At 55.8% G+C, this 20,882-nt stretch overlaps 1 protein-coding gene across 1 annotated transcript; it reads right to left on the bottom strand.

Annotated features, from left to right (window-relative positions):
- Window positions 1–3,713: 3,713 nt before the first annotated feature.
- SLC22A11 (solute carrier family 22 member 11) lies at window positions 3,714–19,545 on the bottom strand. Its single transcript, XM_066254054.1, has 10 exons — window positions 18,795–19,545; window positions 17,260–17,363; window positions 14,948–15,102; window positions 14,678–14,846; window positions 13,056–13,179; window positions 11,664–11,779; window positions 9,068–9,282; window positions 8,583–8,691; window positions 7,369–7,575; window positions 3,714–5,470 (listed from the first exon to the last, which is right to left on the bottom strand). The coding sequence occupies exons 1-10, from the start codon at window positions 19,185–19,187 to the stop codon at window positions 5,407–5,409; spliced, it is 1,656 nt and encodes a 551-aa protein (XP_066110151.1). The 5' UTR covers window positions 19,188–19,545; the 3' UTR covers window positions 3,714–5,406.
- Between the last annotated feature and the right edge of the window lie 1,337 nt (window positions 19,546–20,882).

Raw genomic sequence — 20,882 nt, 5'->3', positions numbered from 1 at the left:
TGGGGGCTGTTCCAGGGTCAGACTGGGCAGGGACAGATGTCATTTGGAGGACAGGCACTGAACTGTATACCACAGAGTGAGACTGATATAAATCTGGGTTGAAATGTGACTTATCTCTCCACATATGGCTAATGTTTGCTTAGTGGTTTTAATGAAGAATTCTCATTTTCTGAGAAAGAACACCTGTAATGCAGATATTGGGGGACTGGCCCCTCAGGCTCATTCTCACCATGCTGTTTGAGCAGAGTGCAGAAAGATTGCAGAGGGAGGAGAAGAGGGGGCTTCCCGGCTTCTGGAAGTAACCTATCCAAGCCAGAGTCCATCTGCCGTGGGGCCTGAGACCCTGCCTCCATTTCTACCCTGGACGCATCTGAATCCTGGAAACCGAGTGTCACCCCCCAGCCTTTATTTACGCAGACACACATGCATGCACACACACACACAGGTACACATGTGTGTGCGCACACATGCACCATTTGCTTATGTCCTCAAAGTTTGAGGAGACGAAGGGCATGGTCGCCTGCAGCCATGAGAACGGAACTGCACTGTCCTACCTGGTGGCTGCCTTTGGCCTCTGCGTTCATCTGGCAGCCTCTTCCCCACCCTCCGCTCTGCTCTCTCCCACCACAGAGGTCTGTTCCTTCTGTTCCTTCTTTTGCTGCTCTTTCTCCTGCAATAACAGGTGTCCTCAGGGTCTCACCTTCCCCATGTGGCCTAGCCACATGGGGGGTTTTCTAAGCCACTACTGTTGTACCTCTGAGAGGAAGTCTGTTCTCAGCTCTTAAAATTGTACACACTACATGACTGGCTGGAAAAGCCACAGGACTCCGTTAGACACCTCCTCGGGGACCCGGCAGGACCCACTGAGCCTGATGAGGCCTGAGTGGCTCCTGTGGGCGCCCTGCCCCCACCTGCAGTGCCAGGCCTACGATGCCAGCATGGTATTGCCGGGTATGTTGGGTTGGCATTTGAGATTGCATTGATTCTATATATACCTCTGTGAGGAGCTGACATCTTGGTAATAGAGTCTTCCAATCTATGAACATGGTATATCTTCCCATGTATTTAGATCTGCTTTAATTTCTCAGCAGCATTTTGTAGTTTTCAGTGTTTGAATCTTGTCTTTATTTTGTTGAATTTATCCCCCGGTGTCAGTTTTTTCCCGGGCTATCATTAGGTGGCATTTTCTGATCGTTCAATTTCTGATTGTTACTAGCATACAGAAATACAATAGATTTTTATATACTGACCTTGTCACCTTGCAACCTTATTAAACTCATTATTTCTGGTGACATTTTAATAGATTTCTTATGATTTTCTACAATTACATCATCTGCAAATATAGTTTTGTCTTCCTTTCTTTTTTTTTTTTTTTTCATTTTTCTGAAGCTGGAAACAGGGAGAGACAGCCAGACAGACTCCCGCATGCGCCCGACCGGGATCCACCCGGCACGCCCACCAGGGGCGACGCTCTGCCCACCAGGGGGCGATGCTCTGCCCATCCTGGGCGTCGCCATGTCGCGACCAGAGCCACTCTAGCGCCTGGGGCAGAGGCCACAGAGCCATCCCCAGCGCCCGGGCCATCTTTGCTCCAATGGAGCCTTGGCTGCGGGAGGGGAAGAGAGAGACAGAGAGGGAAAGCGCGGCGGAGGGGTGGAGAAGCAAATGGGCGCCTCTCCTGTGTGCCCTGGCCGGAACCGAACCCGGGTCCTCCACACGCTAGGCCGACGCTCTACCACTGAGCCAACCGGCCAGGGCCTTGTCTTCCTTTCTAATCTATAATCCTCTTTATTTGTGTGACAGAGACAGAGAGAGGGACAGATAGGGACAGATTGAAAGGGAGACAGATGAGAAGCATCAATTTTTCGTTGTGGTACCTTAGTTTCTCATTGATTGCTTTCTCATGTGGGCCTTGACTGGGGGGACTACAGCACAGTGAGTGACCCCTTGCTCCAGCCAGCGGCCTTGGGCTCAACCTGGTGAGCCTTGTTCAAATCAGATGAGCCTGAACTCAAGCTGGTGACCTTGGGGTTTCAAACCTGGGACCTCTGTGTCCCAGTCCGATGCTCTATCCACTGCACCACCGCCTGGTCAGGCTAATCTATAAGCCTCTTATTTATTTTTTTCTTGCTTTATTGCACTGAGTAGGACCTGTGTTAAATAGAAGTGATAAAGTGGACATCCTAGACTCATTTCTGATCTTAGTAGGAGTGCATTCAGTCTTTCACTACGAAGTGTGGTTTTCTCTCTTGGTTTCTCAGCGACGCCCTTTATCAGGTCGAGCAAGCTCTTATATTCTGAGTATGCTCAGTAGGATTTATCAGGAATAAATGCTGAATTTTGTGAAATGTTTTCTGTTGAGATAACACAATTTTGCTTACCTTGATGTTTGAATAGTAAATCAACTTTGCATTTCTGGGATAAACTCCACTCGATCATGATATATTACCCTTTTTAATATATTGTAGAATTCAATTTTCTGTTTGTGTGTGTAAGAGATATTGATTTGTAGTTTTCTTCTAATGCTTTTTTTCTGAATTTGGTATCAAAGTAATGTTGGTCTCATAGAATAAGTTGGGAAGTGTTACCTCTTTTTCAATATTATGGAGGATTCTGTGTAGAATTGGTATAATTTTTGCTTAAATGTTTGGCAGAATTAACCAGTGAAACCATCTAGAGACCTGGAGCTTTCTTTGTGGGAAGGTTTTAAGCCATAAATTCAATTTCTTTAATAGATACAGGGCTAACAATATTATCTATTTCTTCTTGAGTGAGCTTTGGTAGTTTGTATCCTTCAAGAAATTTCTTCATTTCATCTAAGTTGTCTAGATTTATTGGTAAAATATTGCTCATGATATTTCCTTATCATTTTAATGTCTGTAGAATTGGTAGTGATGCTTCCTCCTTTGTTTCTGATATTGGTCATGTGTGTCTGTTCTCTTTTTTTCCTGGTCAGTACATCTAGTACAGGGGTCCCCAAACTACGGTCCGCGGGCCACATGCGGCCCCCTGAGGCCATTTATCCGGCCCCCACCGCACTTCTGGAAGGGGTACCTCTTTCATTGGTGGTCAGTGAGAGGAGCATAGTTCCCATTGAAATACTGGTCAGTTTGTTGATTTAAATTTACTTGTTCTTTATTTTAAATATTGTATTTGTTCCCGTTTTGTTTTTTTACTTCAAAATAAGATGTGTGCAGTATTCATAGGAATTTGTTCATAGTTTTTTTTATAGTCCAGCTCTCCAACGGTCTGAGGGACAGTGAACTGGCCCCCTGTGTAAAAAGTTTGGGGACCCCTGATCTAGTAGTTTATAAATTTTATTGATCTTCTCAAAGAACCAGCTTCAGGTCTTGTTGATTTTTAAAATAATTTTCTATTTCTTGGATTTCTGCTGTTTATTATTTCCTGTCTCTTACTTATACTTTAGGTTTAATTAGCTCTTTTTTTTTTCTAATTTCTTAGGCTGATATATTTGATTTGAGACTTCTGATGTAGATATTTAATGATATAAATTTTACTTTACTGCTTTAATTTCATCAAGTCTTGATATGTCATTTAAACATTTTAAATGCAGTTCAAAATATTTTCTAATCTCCTTTGTGATTTCTTTGACTTATGGGTCTTTTAGAAGTTGTTTAGTTGGAAGGAGTTTTTTAGATATATCTCGGTTTTAATTTAATTCCATGACAACCCAAGAACATAGTTTTGTGTAATTTAAATCATTTAAAATTTATTACATGTGAAGGGAGGCTGGGGCCCCACCGGGTGTTGGTGGGGTAGTCTGATCTTTACTACAAGACACCAAAGGCTTTTAAGCAGACGGGGGATTGGACCTGAGTTGTGTTTGATTGGTCTGTTGAGCATCAGGTGTGAGAGGGACACTGGGAGGCTGGGGCCAGGGAACCTGAGACTTGATGTTTTCCCCAAGTCGTCCAAGGAGAGTGGACTATTGTCTGAAGAGTCTGGATCCCCAGGGAAGCATCTAACTTTGAGACAGGGCCGACGATAACGGCACCAAGGGGTGTAGGTGAGGGGGGGAGCTTGTGTTCTGGAAAGAGCCCTGGGCTGGGAGTCAGGCGGGGGTTCACCATGTGACTCTGAGCACGTCGCTGCATCTCTCTGGACTTTAGACTCTTCACTTCTAAGACAGGTGGCCAGCCTCAACTATCCTATAGTTTTAACAGCCTGGATGCTGCTAGCACAGGCACAGTCTTTGCATGAATTAGGGATGGTGACCCCTCGAGATAGACAATAGAAATGTGCCCTGTGGTGTGAGACCTAAAATTAAGGCCCAGTGTTACGTGCTTTTTGACATCAGGTGAAACCAGGAGGGTCTCGAATGGCCTAACCGCAATTTCTCTCCCACTCCGCTCCTGTGGCAACGTCCCCAGCCAAACAACACTTCTCATCAAGGGGACCAGGCACAGTTCTTATTATCCCTGGGAAGTGTGCGTTAGTTTCCTGCCAACCTGTGAAATCACTCAATGAGCCCACTGCATCCTCCCTCAGGAACCAGGGGCGCCCTACCCTCTTAATACTACCAAACCTCCCCCCACGGTCCCAGGTGGTCACTGTTCCTGAGCACACCCCCGTGTGACGCGGCATGTTACACAGCGTGCGTGCTCTGATTGATCAAGTACAGCCATCTCATCTGTGCAGGGGCAGGTGTCCGCGTGCGCGTGCGTGTGTTTGGCCATCCTTGTAACCACAGGGCAGGAAGCACCCCATCACCATCAGGGTAAATAGTAGGCAATTAAAACAACCCCTTTCTCAGAGTGAGCACAGCCCTGTTAGGGTAAGGGATGGGCCAGCAGAGCCTGGGCTGGATTTCAGCCCCACGTGTCTCTTTAGCACAGGCCTGGGGGCAGCACAACCTGGACACCGTATCTGGCAGCTGTTAACAGTTCTATTTGTTGGGAGTCTGGCCTGTGCTAAAATCCATTAGTCCTGTCGTCCACCCTGGGAGGTAGGTTCCATGACCACTCCCATTTTGCAGATGAGGATTCTATAAATGGTGGTGGTGGTGGGGATTGGAACCCCGGTCTGTCCTATGATCCACTCCGTAAGCTGCGGGAGTGGGGGTGGGGGGGAGACCTGCAGAGCCAGGATCTGTGAAGGGGGAGGGGGCTGAGTGCAGGTGTAAAGATGTGAGCTGGGCAAGGAAGGGCAGGGACCCATCTTGTTAATGAAGTAGACCCAAGGGCAGCCGGGCGGGCTCCTACGGGGCTGGGGCAGGCGGAGAGACCGCGCAGGGCAGGGCGAGCAGCAGACCGCCACGCTGCCCACGCTGCCCACGCAGCCACGGCTGCCTGGCCCCGGCCACATCAAACCCTCTAGGCTGCTCAGGTGGCTTCCAGCCTCTGATTGGAGACGTTTGGCCGAAGGGGCTTCACACAGGCAGAATTCCTAGAACCAGGTGCTTTCTGTAGTGACCGCCTCTCGCCGGTTGCCCCTGGCAGCTGCTGATCTCCTGAAATAATCCAGAGAGAGAGCAGAGAGGTGTGGGGATGTGTCTACACCTCTGGAGCATGGAGGGCAGACCTGGGAGTCAGGTCTGTGGGAGTGTAAACTCCAGGTCAGGGTTTCGCTGACCACTGCATACCCAAAGCAGAGGACAGTGCCTGAAACACAGTAGGCATGCAACCAGCATGAATTAAGTGAAAGAGTCAATTCCGTCCCAGGATCCCCACTTCTCAGCGGGTATCCCTGGGTGAGTTACATAACCTCTCGGTCTCTACCGCCTTGACAGCACCTGTGGGGTCATCATTTGGATTAAATAAGATGCTACAGGCCCTGGCCGGTTGGCTCAGTGGTAGAGCGTCGGCCTGGCGTGCGGGGGACCCGGGTTCGATTCCCGGCCAGGGCACACAGGAGAAGCGCCCATTTGCTTCTCCACCCCCACCCCTTCCTCTCTGTCTCTCTCTTCCCCTCCCGCAGCCAGGTCTCCATTGGAGCAAAGATGGCCTGGGCACTGGGGATGGCTCCTTGGCCTCTGCCCCAGGCGCTAGAGTGGCTCTGGTCACGGCGGAGGGACGCCCCGGAGGGGCAGAGCATCGCCCCCTGGTGGGCAGAGCGTCGCCCCCTGGTGGGCATGCCGGGTGGATCCCAGTTGGGCGCATACGGGAGTCTGACTGCCTCCCCGTTTCCAGCTTCAGAAAAATACAAAAAAATAAATAAATAATAAGATGCTACATTCAGACAACAGGGCGCACTAAGCACCAGCTGTTTTTATTACTATTATCTTGACTTGGCTCCTGCTCGCCTGCACCCCGACACAGCAGCTGCGCGTACACAGTGTGTGCTGGGGGCCAGGCACTGTCTTTGGGGCCTTAATATAAATTACTCACACCCCAAAACAACTCTGAGCTAGGCTGTTTTTCTTTTTCTTTTTTTTCTTTTTTCTTAACATTTTAGAAACGAGGACACAGACACATAAAGGTGATTCTGGCTATAAAATAGTTGAGGAATGTTCCTCGTTTCTGTTCTCTCCAAGACCACACATGAGAGCAACACAATTTGCCCCGGAGGGTCCGAGGAACTCACTCAGCCTGGGCCTGTGGTTCCCTGGGGAAGATTTAACCAGGACTCCAAGGTTGTCTCTCTCCAGTCAGTTTTGGTGGAGTGGTAAAGTAACATGGCCAAGCAGGTGGAGGTTCAGTTCCAGGCAGTCTGGCTGCAGAGCTGGGCTTGTAACCAGTAGGTTTTCCTGCCTAAGTTACAATCACCTTCCATGTGTGAGAACTTGAGTAAGTGGCTTCACCTGCCTGAGTTGGTTTTTTTTTAAGTGAGAGGCAGGGAGATAGAGAGACAGACTCCCACATGCACCCCAACCAGAATCCACCTGGCAACCTCTGTCTGGGGCCAATGCTCTAATCAACCAAGCTGTCCTCAGTGCCTGAGGCTGATGTGCTCGGTATCCTTAGTGCCAGGGGCCACGCTGGAACCACTGGCTATGGGAGGGAAAGAAGGAGTGGGGGGGGGAGAAGCAGATGGTCGCTTCTCTTGTGTGCCTTGATGGGGAATTGAACCTGGGCCATCCAAACGCCAGGCCGACGCTCTATCTACTGAACCAACTGACCAGGGCCTGAGGTTTTTGTAAATGCAGATTGCAACTGACTTTCCCTGGCAGGGTTGTTGAGGAAACGGTTGCAGAAATGCAAGCTTCACCATCCGCTATGCCCCTGCCCTGAGCATGGGGCCAGTCAGCAAAGCGATCAGTGTCATCAAAAGAAGCCCCGCCCAGTTCCCGCCTTCCCCATCCAGGACACTTCCCTAACCCTTGGGCAGCCACCATCTGCAGCCCTGCCCAGCCACTTCTGGTGTGAGCGGAAGCCCAGGCCCACTCCCATGTGGCCAGGAGTCACTCACTGGTTCTCCAGGTCCTGGATGGTGTCAGGCAGTGGAAGTCCCCGCGTCTCCGGGAGGAAGAGCAGAACAACAAGACTGGCAACGATGGGGATAACACCGTAGGAGAGGGGGGGCAGCAGGGGCAGGACCTGGCTGGTCATCTTGATCAGGGGGCCCATCACAGCCCCCAGCCGACCTACTGACTGCAGGAAACCATCTGCCGTCATCCTGTGGGCAGAGGGGGGATGGCCCAAGCCCTTGTCATAGCTGACACTTTAGATGAAGAGTCTTTACCAAAGTGGGGGGGGGGGCATATGGCTGGGTCAGGAGAGCCTAGAGTAGGTAAAACTGGGCTAAAAGAATTGTCCTCCTCAAGGTCTCTCTAATGTCACCTCCTCCATGGAGCCCACGTGGATTTTCCCATTCAGAGGGGCCTCTGTTTCTTGGGAACATTTGGCGTCCTTCCTTGGAACTGTCTGGCCTACTCCATTCTGATCTTAGGTAATTTGGAGGCTGGCCTCAGGGCTTCTGTTGAGCCACTTAAGTGGCTTCTGAGTTGCCAGCTTAAGCCTCCTATATATTGTTAACAGAATCAATAAATGCGCGTCAGAAAAATTACTGGAAGGGTGGGCAGATGAGTGAGTGCCACGAGTGAAGGCAAGAGCGCTGGGCTAGTGGTCACGGAACCAAGGTCCACGCCTGCCCTTCTACTGAGGGAGTCCTTTGGAACTGAGTCCTTCAGCCTCAGTTTACCCAACCACCCAATGTGGGAGGGTCTGGTTTTCTGTCTGTGTCCCACCCAGCCCTGGGGTTCTGAGGAAGTGACCCTGCTGGGGCAGTAGGGTGGTGGGAGCAAGCGGGGGTCCCCGCCATGCCAGGGCGGCTCCTGGGTTCCTTACCAGGGTTCTACGGGATTCTACCTGAATGGTGGGTTCTGGGGCTCAAAGCGGTTTCCAATCACAGGCCGAGAGGCCTGCGGAAGAGGGGCCTCCCGTGTGGCCGCCTCCAGGTCGGGACTCTTGGGGAAGGGCTGTCCTGGGAGGCCCCTGGCTGAGGATGGCCTCTGAGGGGAGGAAGCTGGGCCATGTTGGCAGCTGGGGCCCCTCTGCCCTCTGCTGTGCATCCCGGGGTGGCCAGCCCTCTTCGCCCTTCCCACTGAGCCTCCCAGGGGCGTCCCTTTCTCGCCCGCCCCCAGGCCTGGCAGCCCCTCCTGCGCAGCCTGCAGCCCGGCCTACCGCAGCGAGGTGGGGAAGAGTTCAGACTTGTAGACAGAGCAGCAGGTTAAGTATACACCAAAGCATCCCTTTCCCAGCACAGCAAAGACGAAGCGCAGGGTCTGTGAGTCTGGGCGGAGGAGAGCACGAGGGTAGGGCCGGCCTGAGGGCACCCAGCCAGCCTGGGCCGGAGGCTGTGGCCTCACTCGGACATGCAGCCCGGAGTCTGGTCCAAAGCCCGGCCTTGCACTTGCTAGCGGAAGGATCTTGGGCACGTGGCTTCGCCACGCTGAACCTCAACTTCCTCGGGAAAATGGGCGGGGGCTGGTTGGGGATTGGGCTCCCGAGATGCTGCAGCAAAGCTTGAAATGACGACAGACTTGGGCGGAGCCGGGACAGTGGGCCCGGGGCCAGGGGAAAGGACAAGTCCAGGACGTGCCAGGCAGGGAAGCAAGGGCCCCTGGCCGCCGGTGACTCCCCGTCTTCTCCCGCCGCCCCGGCCTCACCTTGTGGGACCAGCATGTTGGCCAGGATGGAGATGCCAGCCATCGCTTGGGAGCTGGCCAGAATCATGCGGCGGCCGAAGCACCGGAGCAAGAAGTTGTTGGAGGCCCGGCCCAGGAAGTCCACGGCGCCGAAGAGGACCTGGAGGAGGAAGATGTCCCTCCCCAGGTTCTGCAGGTCGAAGACCAGCCCATAGTAGGAGATCATTTGGGAGAAGCTGTAGGACAAAGACAGCAGTCGGGTCCCTGCAGCCCGGGGGACAGGCACCCCTGCTGTGCTGCCTGACACGCTGTCCGCCGCCCCGGGAGGGCGCTGCTAGTCCCGGGCGCATCACGGCCGGAGCGCTCAAGCCTGCCAAATGCAGGACCTGTCTCCCCAGGGTCGGGCTGTCCAGGAAAGGATGGGGAGGGCGGTGGGCTCATCCCTTGCAGGACTGGACCGTGGGTAGAGGCCTGGGTGGTCCCTCGACACAATTAGACAGAGGCTTGACCGGCCCAGGGTGGACAGGGCGCTTGGGGTCAAGCTGAGCTGCCCCTTTGGCCCTGCTCCAGCGCCCTCTGGCTTGGTTTCTGGAACCCGGACCTGGCTCCAGTTCTATGAACCAGAGAGCTCTCTGCCCCTCTCTGGTTGCCCATTTCTGCCTTGAAAGATGGGATTCATGATAGAGTGAAGTCTCTGTTGGGGAGGTGGGCTGGGCTGTCCCCCTCTGAGCTGGGGAGGGCACCCCCTGCAGGCCAGAGGGGCCACTCAGAAGAGCCAGCCAGCTGCCCGCTCCCTGCCCCTCCTCATACCTCCCCCAGGGGTCGGTCCCAGAGCCCTCTCCAGGGAACTTCGTGCTGGCTGAGGGCCGTAGGATGGGCTGAGGAGTGAGGAGAAGGACACCCTGCCAGGGGTCGGTCCCAGAGCCCTCTCCAGGGAACTTCCTGCTGGCTGAGGGCCGTAGGATGGGCTGAGGAGTGAGGAGAAGGACACCCTGCCAGGGGTTGGTCCCAGAGCCCTCTCCAGGGAACTTCCTGCTGGCTGAGACCCGTAGGATGGGCTGAGGAGTGAGGAGAAGGACACCCTGCCAGGGGTCGGTCCCAGAGCCCTCTCCAGGGAACTTCCTGCTGGCTGAGGGCCGTAGGATGGGCTGAGGAGTGAGGAGAAGGACACCCTGCCAGGGGCTCCAGGTCTCCCCAGGGGTCGGTCCCAGAGCCCTCTCCAGGGAACTTCCTGCTGGCTGAGGGCCGTAGGATGGGCTGAGGAGTGAGGAGAAGGACACCCTGCCAGGGGCTCCAGGTCTCCCCAGGGGTCGGTCCCAGAGCCCTCTCCAGGGAACTTCCTGCTGGCTGAGGGCCGTAGGATGGGCTGAGGAGTGAGGAGAAGGACACCCTGCCAGGCACTCCAGGTCTGGTCTCCCCAGTGGCTGAACTTACAGAACCTGGATTTCCAGCTTGGAGACTGAATTTTCATCCAGAAGTGGCCACAGTGTGAACTTATTCTCGACCACTTTCCAAATCCGTCCCCATCCTCGTTCCCCCTGGACACCCCCCCCAGCCCTCCCCACTGTGGCGCGGAAGGCTGTGCCCAATGGTGTCTGCTGCCACTCAGCCGGCAGCTGAGCTTTCCTCACGTTTGTAAGTGACGTGGGTGCCCGCGCTCACAGCAGCTGCACTCAGCTGGCTTCACAGCCACAGACAAGAACCCACGAGGTCAGCGTCACAGGCTGTGACCCAAACAACAAAGGATGCAGAGCAGCCCCTGGGAGACCCTGGAAGCCTTGGAGGTGGTTGAAAGAATGACCTCGGCCAGTCCTGACACCTGACCCGGCGGGCACTGCTTCAGATTTCTCATAAAGAAGCTTATATTATAAAATAAAAAAAAGCATTTGATCCATTCTCTGTTCTAAGATGTAGCAAATGCTTGCTATTATAACCCATGTGTGGTTAAAAAGAGCATAAAATAAACATTTTCCTGATCTTCAGTTTTATTCTGGATGAGTCCCCATCAAACCTGCCCTCACTTTTCTATATGCTCCCCTAGAAGTGACTTTAACTGTGTTTGTTTTATTAAGGGGCTTTTTCTTGATCCCAGGTGCCCTTGAGTGCTGAGACAAGGCCCTCCTGGGGTGGGGCAAGGACTCCACACTCCACGTGGGGCCTGGCGGGTGGCACCTGGGAGGGGCGCGAGCTCAGCTTCAGTGCAAATGCCTGCTCATCCTGGGCAAGTGACTGGCCGCTCTGGCCCCCCACACCCGTTTGTCCGTGGGGGTGTCCACGAACTTATCTCACAGGGCTGCTCAGGCGGGAAGTAGGTGGCCTCGTGCACTCAGCCCTCTATGAGTGAGCCTTGGGACCAGGCCGATGCTGATAAGCAGGCGTCCGGCTGCAGCCCCTGCTGGGCCCGGGGCTCGCCCTCTGCCCGGTGCTGTCAGCAGGCCCCTGCTGGCTCCCTGCAGGGCTGGCCCACACACACTGCCTCTCCCCTGCCTGCAAGGACTCCCGCCTCCAGGGGAGCCGCCTGTCCCTGCCACAAACACAGCCCGAGAGGCCTACAAGGGTTCCTGCACCCACCACCCTCTGCAGCTCTGGGCCCAGGCGGGGGGTGAGGGTGGCATACTTCACTATGAACATGCAGCAGCTCCTCCCGCGGAGAAGGGGCGTGCGGAACAGGTCCAGCAGTGACTGGCGGGCCTTCGCAGAGGTCACTTCCTCCTCCATGCTGGACATCAGCACCTCCGGGGAGAACGGGGCCACAGTGAGTGTTGGGGTGGTGGCCCTTACTCACCCCCATGCTAGGGGAAGGTGTCCAGAATGATGGGGGAGTCTGGCCTCAACCTCTGGAGACTGGAGAGTGAGCCGGGGGGGCCAGGGGGAGTGGGGACAGAAAGGCTTTGCTCTGATTCCTGCAGACCCTGCCCACCTGCTCAGAACCAAGGAGCGAGTCTGGGGTCCCAGCGCTGGCCCTCTGGGCTACAGGCTGCAGGTTAGTTCGTGGCAGTTACTACACAAAGTCCTGCCATTCTGCCTCGTTCCTCAGGCCTGGCATCAGGATGTGCCCCCTCCAGACTCACTGGCTCCTCACTGGGTCCCAGTGCCCATCCAGTCTCCCCCTACACCGCTGGGCCCTGCCTGCCCAGTGTTCAGTCCAGTCCTGGTCAGCTCCAGCTTGCCTCCTCCTGGAAGCCTTCTCTGATCCTCCCCACTCATGGTGCTTTGCATCCTCTGGTCTCTGACTGCACATCCTCCCACACCTATTTTCTTGAAGTAGCTTCCTTCAAATCAGAACACTGCATTTCCCAAATACATTGAGAAGCCCCATGAGGTGAGTGTGCAATAGATGTAGATCAAGGTGGTGAATAGTAAGGTGGTGTGTGGTGTGTTGTTGGTAATGGTGTACTGTCAATGGTGGTGGTGATGGTGAGAATGATGATGGTGGTGAAGGTAATGGTGTTGATGGTGTTTTGTAGAGATGCTGGTGGCGAAGGGAGGGACGGTACTGGTGATGTTAGTGGAAATGAAGATAAAGTTGGTGGTGGTCTGCCAGGAGAGGTGATGATGGGGGTGATGAAGGTGATGGTGAGAGTGTGGATGGTTGTGATCCTGTTGGTGGTGGTGTGGTATTGGTGGTATCGTTATTCTCAGTGGTAGTGATGGGAGTTGTGTTTGTGCAGAAATGATGATCATGGTGGTGATGGTGGGCATAGCAGAGGTGGTAACCATGGTGATGGTGGAGGTAACGATGGCGGTGCTGAGGATGGTGGTGCAGTGATGGGGGTTGTGATGATTGTGGCAATGGTGGTGGTGGTGATGACAGAGATGGTGAGGGCGACAGCAATGACAGTGATGGTGGTGTTGGTGTTCTGCCAAGGTGGTAATGGTCCTAGTGGTGTTGATGGAGGTGGTGGTGGGATGGGCAGGGGTGAAGCTGGTGATAATACTGATCACGCATCAGTGGATGTCCTTTCCGAGTCACACCCCACACTCCAGGTCACAAACAGCAGCGTCTCACCTCTATGGTCAGTGTCTTCTTGGCTTCCTTGCGGCCGTTCAGCCTGGCCACCTTTTTGAGTTCCTGAAGTGCTTGTTCTGGTTTGCCAGTAATAATGAGCCAGCGTGCAGACTCCGGCAGCCACCTGTTACAAAAGCAGGTGCATGGCTAGGTCTTCCCATGCATGCTGGGCACTCCTTCCCCCACCCCCGGTCAGGTAAGAAGGGCATGGTGGGCAGAAGACCCGCCCTCTGCCATGGGCATGAGGAGAAGGCAGCCGCGTCCCCCTCTGCACTGCCAGTGCTGGGCTGGGAGACGCAGTCCCTAGTGATTTCAGATGAGTCTCAATGCCTGGCCACCTCTTTCTCCCAGGACCACCCATCTGGCTTCCTGGCTGCCGGGACCCTGCCAGTGTGAGCGCTGTGGCAGCCAGCACACAGGCTGCCCAGGCGGGGGGTGGTTCTGGGGCCATTTCTATAGCAGAGGTTTACATCAGGTGAATTTGTTTTAAAACCCATACAATTAAAGCATCTGCAACCAGAACTGAATGGTTTTATAAATGAGGCTGCTTCTTCCCAGCCTCGGGGCAGATGGGCAGGGAGAAGGGGCTCCCTGGTGGAAGGGACCGAGGTTTTCCAGCAACAGGACCTCAGCCCTGTTTGCAGAGAAGCTAAGAAAACTTCCTGAGGCAATTTGACAGACAGCGGTGAAATGAATCACCCTGCCTGGATTCAAATCCGGCCTTTGGCGCTCACCAGCTGTGTGGCCTTGGGCAAGCCACTGAACCTCTCTGGGGCCTCAGTGCCTCATCTGGAAATACTGGTGATAATATCACCCCCCCCCATTAGAAGTGTTCATACATAGGTGGTGTTATCGGCAACATCCAGGACGCACCAGTCAGAGTGACCAGGGTGGCCCGCCTAGTTAGTGCAATCGTGGGCTGCCTTCCTTCTTGCTGTGGGTCCTGTTTATACGGTCAAGTTCCACGAGGTCAGTGGCTTTTGGTCTGCTTTATTTGTTGATGTGTCCCTAATTCCTGAAACCACACCTGGCCATGGGGCACGAGTGCAGTACATCTTTGAGAAAAAAATGAATGAGCCCCCATGACTCTCCAGATCTTGGAGGAGAGTTACTTGGGCCCAGGTGAACTCAACTCTGACTCACGGCACAAGAGGACTTACGGGGACCTGACTTTGTGTTTGTTTCCCAGTGTCTCTTTCTCCGACCCTCCCCCAAGCAGCTATGCAGCTATGTGCAGACCTCAGGACTTCTGTAGCACCAAAAATAATAGTGATGATGATATCCTCCCACATCCGGAGCAGGTCTGCACCGACTCGGACGCCCACAGGCTTGACAGTGATGTGTGAGGGAGGCCGGAGTGTGTGTGCTTGGGGGGAGGGGCGCTGATGCCGGTGTGATGAAGGCCAGGGCTGGATGGGACCCTCGGACATCTGGCTGAAGTGCCCACCCTGGAACTCCAAATCCCCAACTGTCCCTCCTTTGCGAGGGCTCTGTTTAGATCTCTCCTTTCCACAGCTCTCAGCATTTTGGAACCCACGAGGGTGGTGGGGTTGAGGCGCACCCCGGGTCCCCCTCCTGTCAGTGACGCTCTCCCAAGGGAAAAGGCCCCTCACTGGACTTACCAGCATATCAGGAAGATGGCAAAGAAGGGCGTCGACGTAGCCAGATGGAGGGCTCGCCAGTCCCGTAGGGCGAAGGCCAGACCGCCCAGGACCATCTGGCCTATGCAGTAGGTACATCCCAGAATCGTCATGGTGACAGCCCTCCTGTGGGTTGTGGTCCATTCCACCACTGAAAGGCAACGCAGATGCGCATAGGCGCAGGCCACATGTGGTGGCCTTGAGCCCCATCCTCCCCTCCTCAGCAGGGAGTGGGCCGAGCGAGGGACTCACAGAGCGTCGTCGAGGTCAGGAGGATGCCGACCAGTCCAAAGGCGCTCAAAAATCGGAGGCCACAATAGACAAGGAAATTGGGGGCAAAGATGGCACTAGTGTTGGCCACGGCCACAAGCAGACAGCACCAGCACAGCATCAGCTTCCGCCCAAACCTGTTTGGGGAGCAAGCATCGTGGGGGCCTGGAGAGGGGCCCTGGGGACTCGGACACAGAAGGATAGAGCTGGGGTGCCTGCTGGAGCCTGGCATTGTGCCCACTTGTCAGTGCAGGCAGCACCTCCTTCTCAGGAGCCCTAGGAGACGTGTGGAGTGCGTTTGTCATCAAAATGGCAGACACCTTGCTCTCGGCGGACAGTACAGCCTCATGGCCAAAGAGGGACTTTGGCCTCAGACGCCTAGGGTTGAGTCACACTCTGCCCTTCCTGGCTAACCTTGGGTACAGGACTCAACATCTCTGAGCCATGGTCTCTCCATCTGTAAAATGGAGGTATTCACGATGACATGCCTTGTAGGGCTTTTGTGAAAATCAAGACGCCAAGCGAGGGTACAGTGTAACTAGGAAGCTGGGCACCTGTGGCCCTGGGCAAGCCGCCAGCTAGCCCCCTGCCTGTCTGCGCATGGTGACAGGTGTTCCCAGGAGACAACCCATGGAGGGTCCTCAGCCCAGTGCCCCCGCGCTCACAGAGCCACTGCTGCCCCAGGCAGCTCAACCCAAATGCCGGTGTGTAGCCAGCTAAGTCTGTGTTGGTTCTAACGGGGAGGGGGGAGGAAACCTCGGCCCTATCTGAGCGGCACCCAGGAGCAAGGACGCCTCGGTCCAGACTGGGGCTGAGGGCTAGAGGCTGACACCTGGCTCCGACCTCAGTCCCACTGGGGGACCAGCAGACCAGTTGCAGTTTGACAGGGGCTCCCTGCCACGCTCAGGGCAATCTGAGAAACACCAGTAACCTCAGCATGAGTGAACATCGTGCTAGGCCTGGCCCTAGCTCTACACGTGATTAACTCACTTATTGTATCACAACCACCCCAGGGTAGGTGCCAGGGTTCTCACTCACAGGAGGAAACCAAGGCACAGGGTCCTGGGTGAGGCATCCACCCCATCCTCAACCAAGTCTTGGCGAAGTCACCACAAGTGCTGCGCCTGCATCCCCAAGTGCCACCCCCGCACCCCAAGTGCCACACCCACATCCGCACCCCCGAGCACTGCACCCGCACCCACACCCCGGAGCGCTGCACCCGCACCCCCCGAGGGTCGCCCCTGCACCCGGAGCGCTACACTCGCACCCCTGCACTCCGAGTGCCGCCCCCGCCCCCGCGTCCCCGATTGCCGCGCCCGCACCCGCACCCCCGAGTGCCGCGCCCGCACCCGCACCCCCGAGTGCCGCGCCCGCACCCCCGAGTTCCGCGCCTCCATCAGGACAGTTTCCTCCACAGAAGCTGGAGACCCGGGAGGAGGCTCGGTTCTGCCCAGGCCCGAGGTGGTGGTGACTTGAGCAAGGGCACTGCGTGCAGGAGGGGGCTGGGCTGGGGTGTGTTTGTGAATGTGGGGGCGAGAGAAGGGGAACAGAAGTGGCTCCCAGAGTTCTGGGGTGCGCCATGGGGTGGAGTCTCGGTAGGAGGGGCTGGGCGGGGCATCAGCAGTTCAGTGAGGCTCCTCCAAAGGAACCTCCCAGCCCGCAGTTAGGGGACAAGCAGACAGGAGTAAAGCAGGGTGTTGTAGGCACCGGACAGAGGTGCCTGGCAGGAGGAGGGGCAGAGGGAGAGAGGAAGGCACTGGACTACTCCCCAGACAGCCACTGGGAAGGGAGGAAGAGGAGTGTGGAGGGAGGGGGGGAGGGGAGGGAAAAGAGGAGGGGCAAGAAGGGAGGAGAGGAGAGAGGGTGAGTCGGTGAGGGGAAGAAGGGAGGGAAAGAGGAGAGGGTGAGGAGAAGGGAGGAGGAGAAGGAGTATTTCTATTTCATAGCGTGTTTTGTACTTGAAGTTGAGAAGAAGAAGGGGCTCTTTCTCCCTGGAAGACTATTAGGTCCCGAGGGCAGGGTCTGTGTAGCATCTGGCACACAGTAGGTGCACAATAAAGGTTGGTTCAGGAGATGGAGGACAGAGAGCAAGAGAGCTCAGGGTGATTTCTCACTGTGCACCTTAGCCTAGAGTACGCTCTTGGCCGTCACTGTCCCCTGGCCGCCTGGAACTCATGTCCAGACTCAACCAAAGGAGCCCTCTTCTCAGGGAACACGAACACTCACGTGACATTTCTGTACCTCAGTCCCCCACCCACTGTCTGGGAGCAGCTCGCCCAGAGATAAGTCCTTACCAGTAGGAGAGGAGGCCCCAGGCGAAGGAACCCAGCAGTGTACCGCCCATGAAGATGGCCTGGCCCAGGGGCTTCAAGCCCTGGTGGTCGCACACCAGGCCCCACTAGAAGAGAAGGAGGGTGTGACAGCTCAGGGACGTGGTCTACAGGGCAGGGTGGCATCCAGAGCTCCTAGCCAGGAACACCTGGTCAGCCTGGGTCTTGTGGGTTTGGCCACCCACAATGGGGCCCACAGATCCCTTGGGCCAGGCAACAGAAGGGGAAGGGGTATGCTGGCTGTTGGCCTCCACTCTCTGCTCGCAGCCAACAGCATGGCTGGGATATGACAGAGCTTGGCATCTGGCAGTGGACAGTGGTGGGAGGTGGTGACACCCTAGGCTCTGGCTCTGACTCCGCTGACTACTGGCCGGTGAGCTTGGGTGCGTGCCGGCACCTGGCATGGCCTGCTTACTCATCCGGAAACAGGGCCGTGCAGCTGGCTCTCACCGGCCGTGAGCATGAACAGAGATGCGCGCGCATCACTGGGATATTTTCAGCGCCTTGGGCCCAGGATGGGCATCCATCACCCCCCTCCACCCCCGCCAGGTCAGTCCTTCATCAAAGCCTGGGAGCTTTACTCCATTCCTGCCTTCCCCCCTGGCTGATGGCAATAGAAGCCCCTGTCTCTACCAGGCAGTCTCTGCCCTGCAAAATGACCTCTTGAAATTGCAAATCAGATCACATTGCTCCCCTACCCCAGAGCCTCCAATAACTTTCCTGTGCACTTAAAATAAATTCAGGCCCTCCCCTCCCTCCCCACCTGGTGGCTCCTGCCCCTCCCGCTCTCGTGGGCGGTATGCTGGGCCTCCTGCTCCTTCAAGTGCCCAGACACACTCCCGTTCAGGGCTCTGACCACACACCAGCCCCCCCACCCCACCCCCCTTTGCGGGACTGATTCCTTCTCCCGTAATCCAGGTCTCATCTTAAATGTCCCCTCTTTATAGAGGCCTTCCCCATCTGCTGTCTCTCCCTGACCCATAAGACCCGCTTCTCTCCTTAGGACTCACTTATGACCCTGGAGGCTGGACAGAAGAGTGACAGTCCCAGGTTCTGGCCCCTGACTGCCAAGGTTGAATCAGGTTTTAGCTGTGTGTCCTGGGACAAATCACTGAACCTCTCGATGCTCCTGTTTTGTCCTTTGTTAAATGGGGACAATAATAAGACCTACCCCCTGGGATCACAGGGAGGTTGTGACTACAGGGAAAGCGCTGGGAACAGTGCCAGCTACTTAAAGGGCGAAAGGGGGAGGCTCACTGTGCTGTTATTACTGGTGTAAATGCTGGCTGATTCCAAACCCGCCAGCAGATCCTGGAAGGCTCCCTGTTCGTCCTGTAACCCTAGCCACTGCTCGGAATCCGGGCCGACGTGAGCAGTCAGTAGTACGTGTTAAGGGAGCAGCAGCACAGCACTTCCCTGCCGTGAGGAAGGCAGTGGGACGCGCTCCCCGTCATGGCGGACAGCCAGGAAGGAGGAAAGCTGGGGGGGGGGGGGCTTACCTCAGCCACAATGGTGGAGGCGAAGGTGCTGTGGTCGTAGACCCAGCCATCCAGGCACGGCTCTGTGGCGGCCTCGCTCCAGTTGGCGGCCGTGGTGTTGGGCTCCAGGAGCTGCCACTGAGGGTGGCGGAAGCGGCGACACTGGTGGGGCTCATGGTTGGGGCCCAGTGGGATGGAGACGACCAGGAGGGCCTCGGGCGTGAGGTTCATGGGGGCCTCAGAGCCATTGTCCAACATGTGGGCCCAGCAGCGGTGGCCCGGGGTGGCCGCCGAGAAGTTGTCCAGGAGCATTTGGGAAGGCACAAGGACAGAGGGCAGGAGGAGAGTGATGACCTGCAGGGTCTGGAAGAGGCCCACGCCCCCAGCTCGCTCCAAGAGCTCTGTGAACCCCATGGTCAGAGCTCAGGGCGGGCCTCCGGGCCAGCCGGGGAGGGGCCGCAGGGAGCCGGGGAGGTACGGCCCTCTGGCCGGACCACTACAAGCTCAGGACCCCGGGCCCCCAGTCTGCTCCCCTCAGTCACATCTCCGGCCAAGTCGGCTTGGGCAGCTGGCCAGCAACCAGTCCGGTTGGTCCTGGGATGACCCCAACACTTTAAAGACGTTCTTCCTTACCCTGTTTCCAGGAGTGGCTGCATGGATGCCCCGCCACTCTACAGAGGGGACACTGAGGGACAAAGCTCACTGGGCCCAAGCTGCCCGGGTGTCTGAAGCACTCTGTTCTCTGATGCTGAGTGGAAGGTCAAGTAGATTTTTTAAAAAAATAATAAGATGCAATGGTGTGATGTTACTGAATTACAGTTGTGGAAGAAGGGTCGACTGGGCCGTCGCCTCGTGGCCTCGGTTAAAGTTTAACCTCCAAGCTAGCTCCTGAGTGAGAAAGGCAGGCTCAGCCACCAGAAAGCCCTGGCAGCCCCCCGCTGGTCACTTTGTCATGTTCCTGAGTCCTAACCTTCACCCATGCTGACAATTTCCATCCACCTTGCTAAGGCACAGGTGAGGAGCAAGGCCTGGGAGCTGGGCACGGAGGAGGCCAGGGTGGGGGCAGGGTGCCTGCACGGGCGGGGGCGGGCCCAGGCCTGTGCTCAGTCTTTCCTTAGCCGGCACCTCCTGCCAGGCAGCACCGGGAGCCCCACTTGCAGACAGCCCTATTTTGGGAAACTCCTATTTGAAGGTTCTAGGTTGCCTTTATTAGATTGTAAATTCTCCCAAGGTGGGAACCATGGCTACAATTTCCTGGCCTCCCTCAGAGCCCCTCCGTGGCTCTGGAACTGGGCAGGCGTGCAGGTTGGGGAATGAGTGAGATCACACCTCCTGGGCCCAGTGTGTCCCTGCTGTGCAGACTGGCGTGAGGAGGGGCAGAGCCAGAGCCATCCAGGTAAGGAGGGGTGAAGCCAGCCCCCGCCCCCTGCTTCAGCTAGGCTGCTGGCCGTGCTGCCTACACTCTCTCGCTCTCTCTTATTGCTCCTCATTCTAGCACAAGAAACAGGTGGTGCCAATTTCCCCAGACAGGGAAACAGACTCAGAGAGGGCAAGCGGCTTGCCCAAAGCCACACAGCGGAGTGATTCAAACCAGACTCTATAGCTGGAGCTCTTTCCGATGCCCCTGGCCAGCTGCGGTGTGGCCTCTAGCCCATCATGGACCAAATCTCAGCTCAAGGCTGGAATTCAGGATCTGGGTCGGAAATGAGGGGCAGCCCAAGAGCCCAAAGTCACCTCCTGGGATGTGCGAGGGAATCCGCTGAATCAGTTCCAGAGAGAAGTCTGAGTGTGGGAGTGTGGGGGAGGTGTGTGTGGGCGTCTGGACCCTGAGCTCCCCAGGACCTCCTCAGAGGGCTGGCGGACTTGGCCGGAATGGCTGGCATCCGGCCAGGAAACCCAGGAATCGGGGTTCTGGCCTGGCTTTCAAAGCCAGGGCTGTTTCCTTACTTTACCTCTCCAGGCAGGAACTCATTACACATTTTAAAATAGCAAATAGAGGTAGAGAGAGGACCATCTCACACGAAAGCACAGGAGGCCAACTGGGCACAGCCCCAATCTGAAACAGCCCGAAGGCTGAATTTTACATGAAAAAAAAAAAGTGCTATATAT

The sequence above is a fragment of the Saccopteryx bilineata genome, chromosome 1 (genome assembly GCF_036850765.1).
Source record: "Saccopteryx bilineata isolate mSacBil1 chromosome 1, mSacBil1_pri_phased_curated, whole genome shotgun sequence".
Classification (NCBI taxonomy): Eukaryota; Metazoa; Chordata; class Mammalia; order Chiroptera; family Emballonuridae; genus Saccopteryx; species Saccopteryx bilineata.
This window is presented reverse-complemented; position numbering and strand designations above follow the sequence as displayed.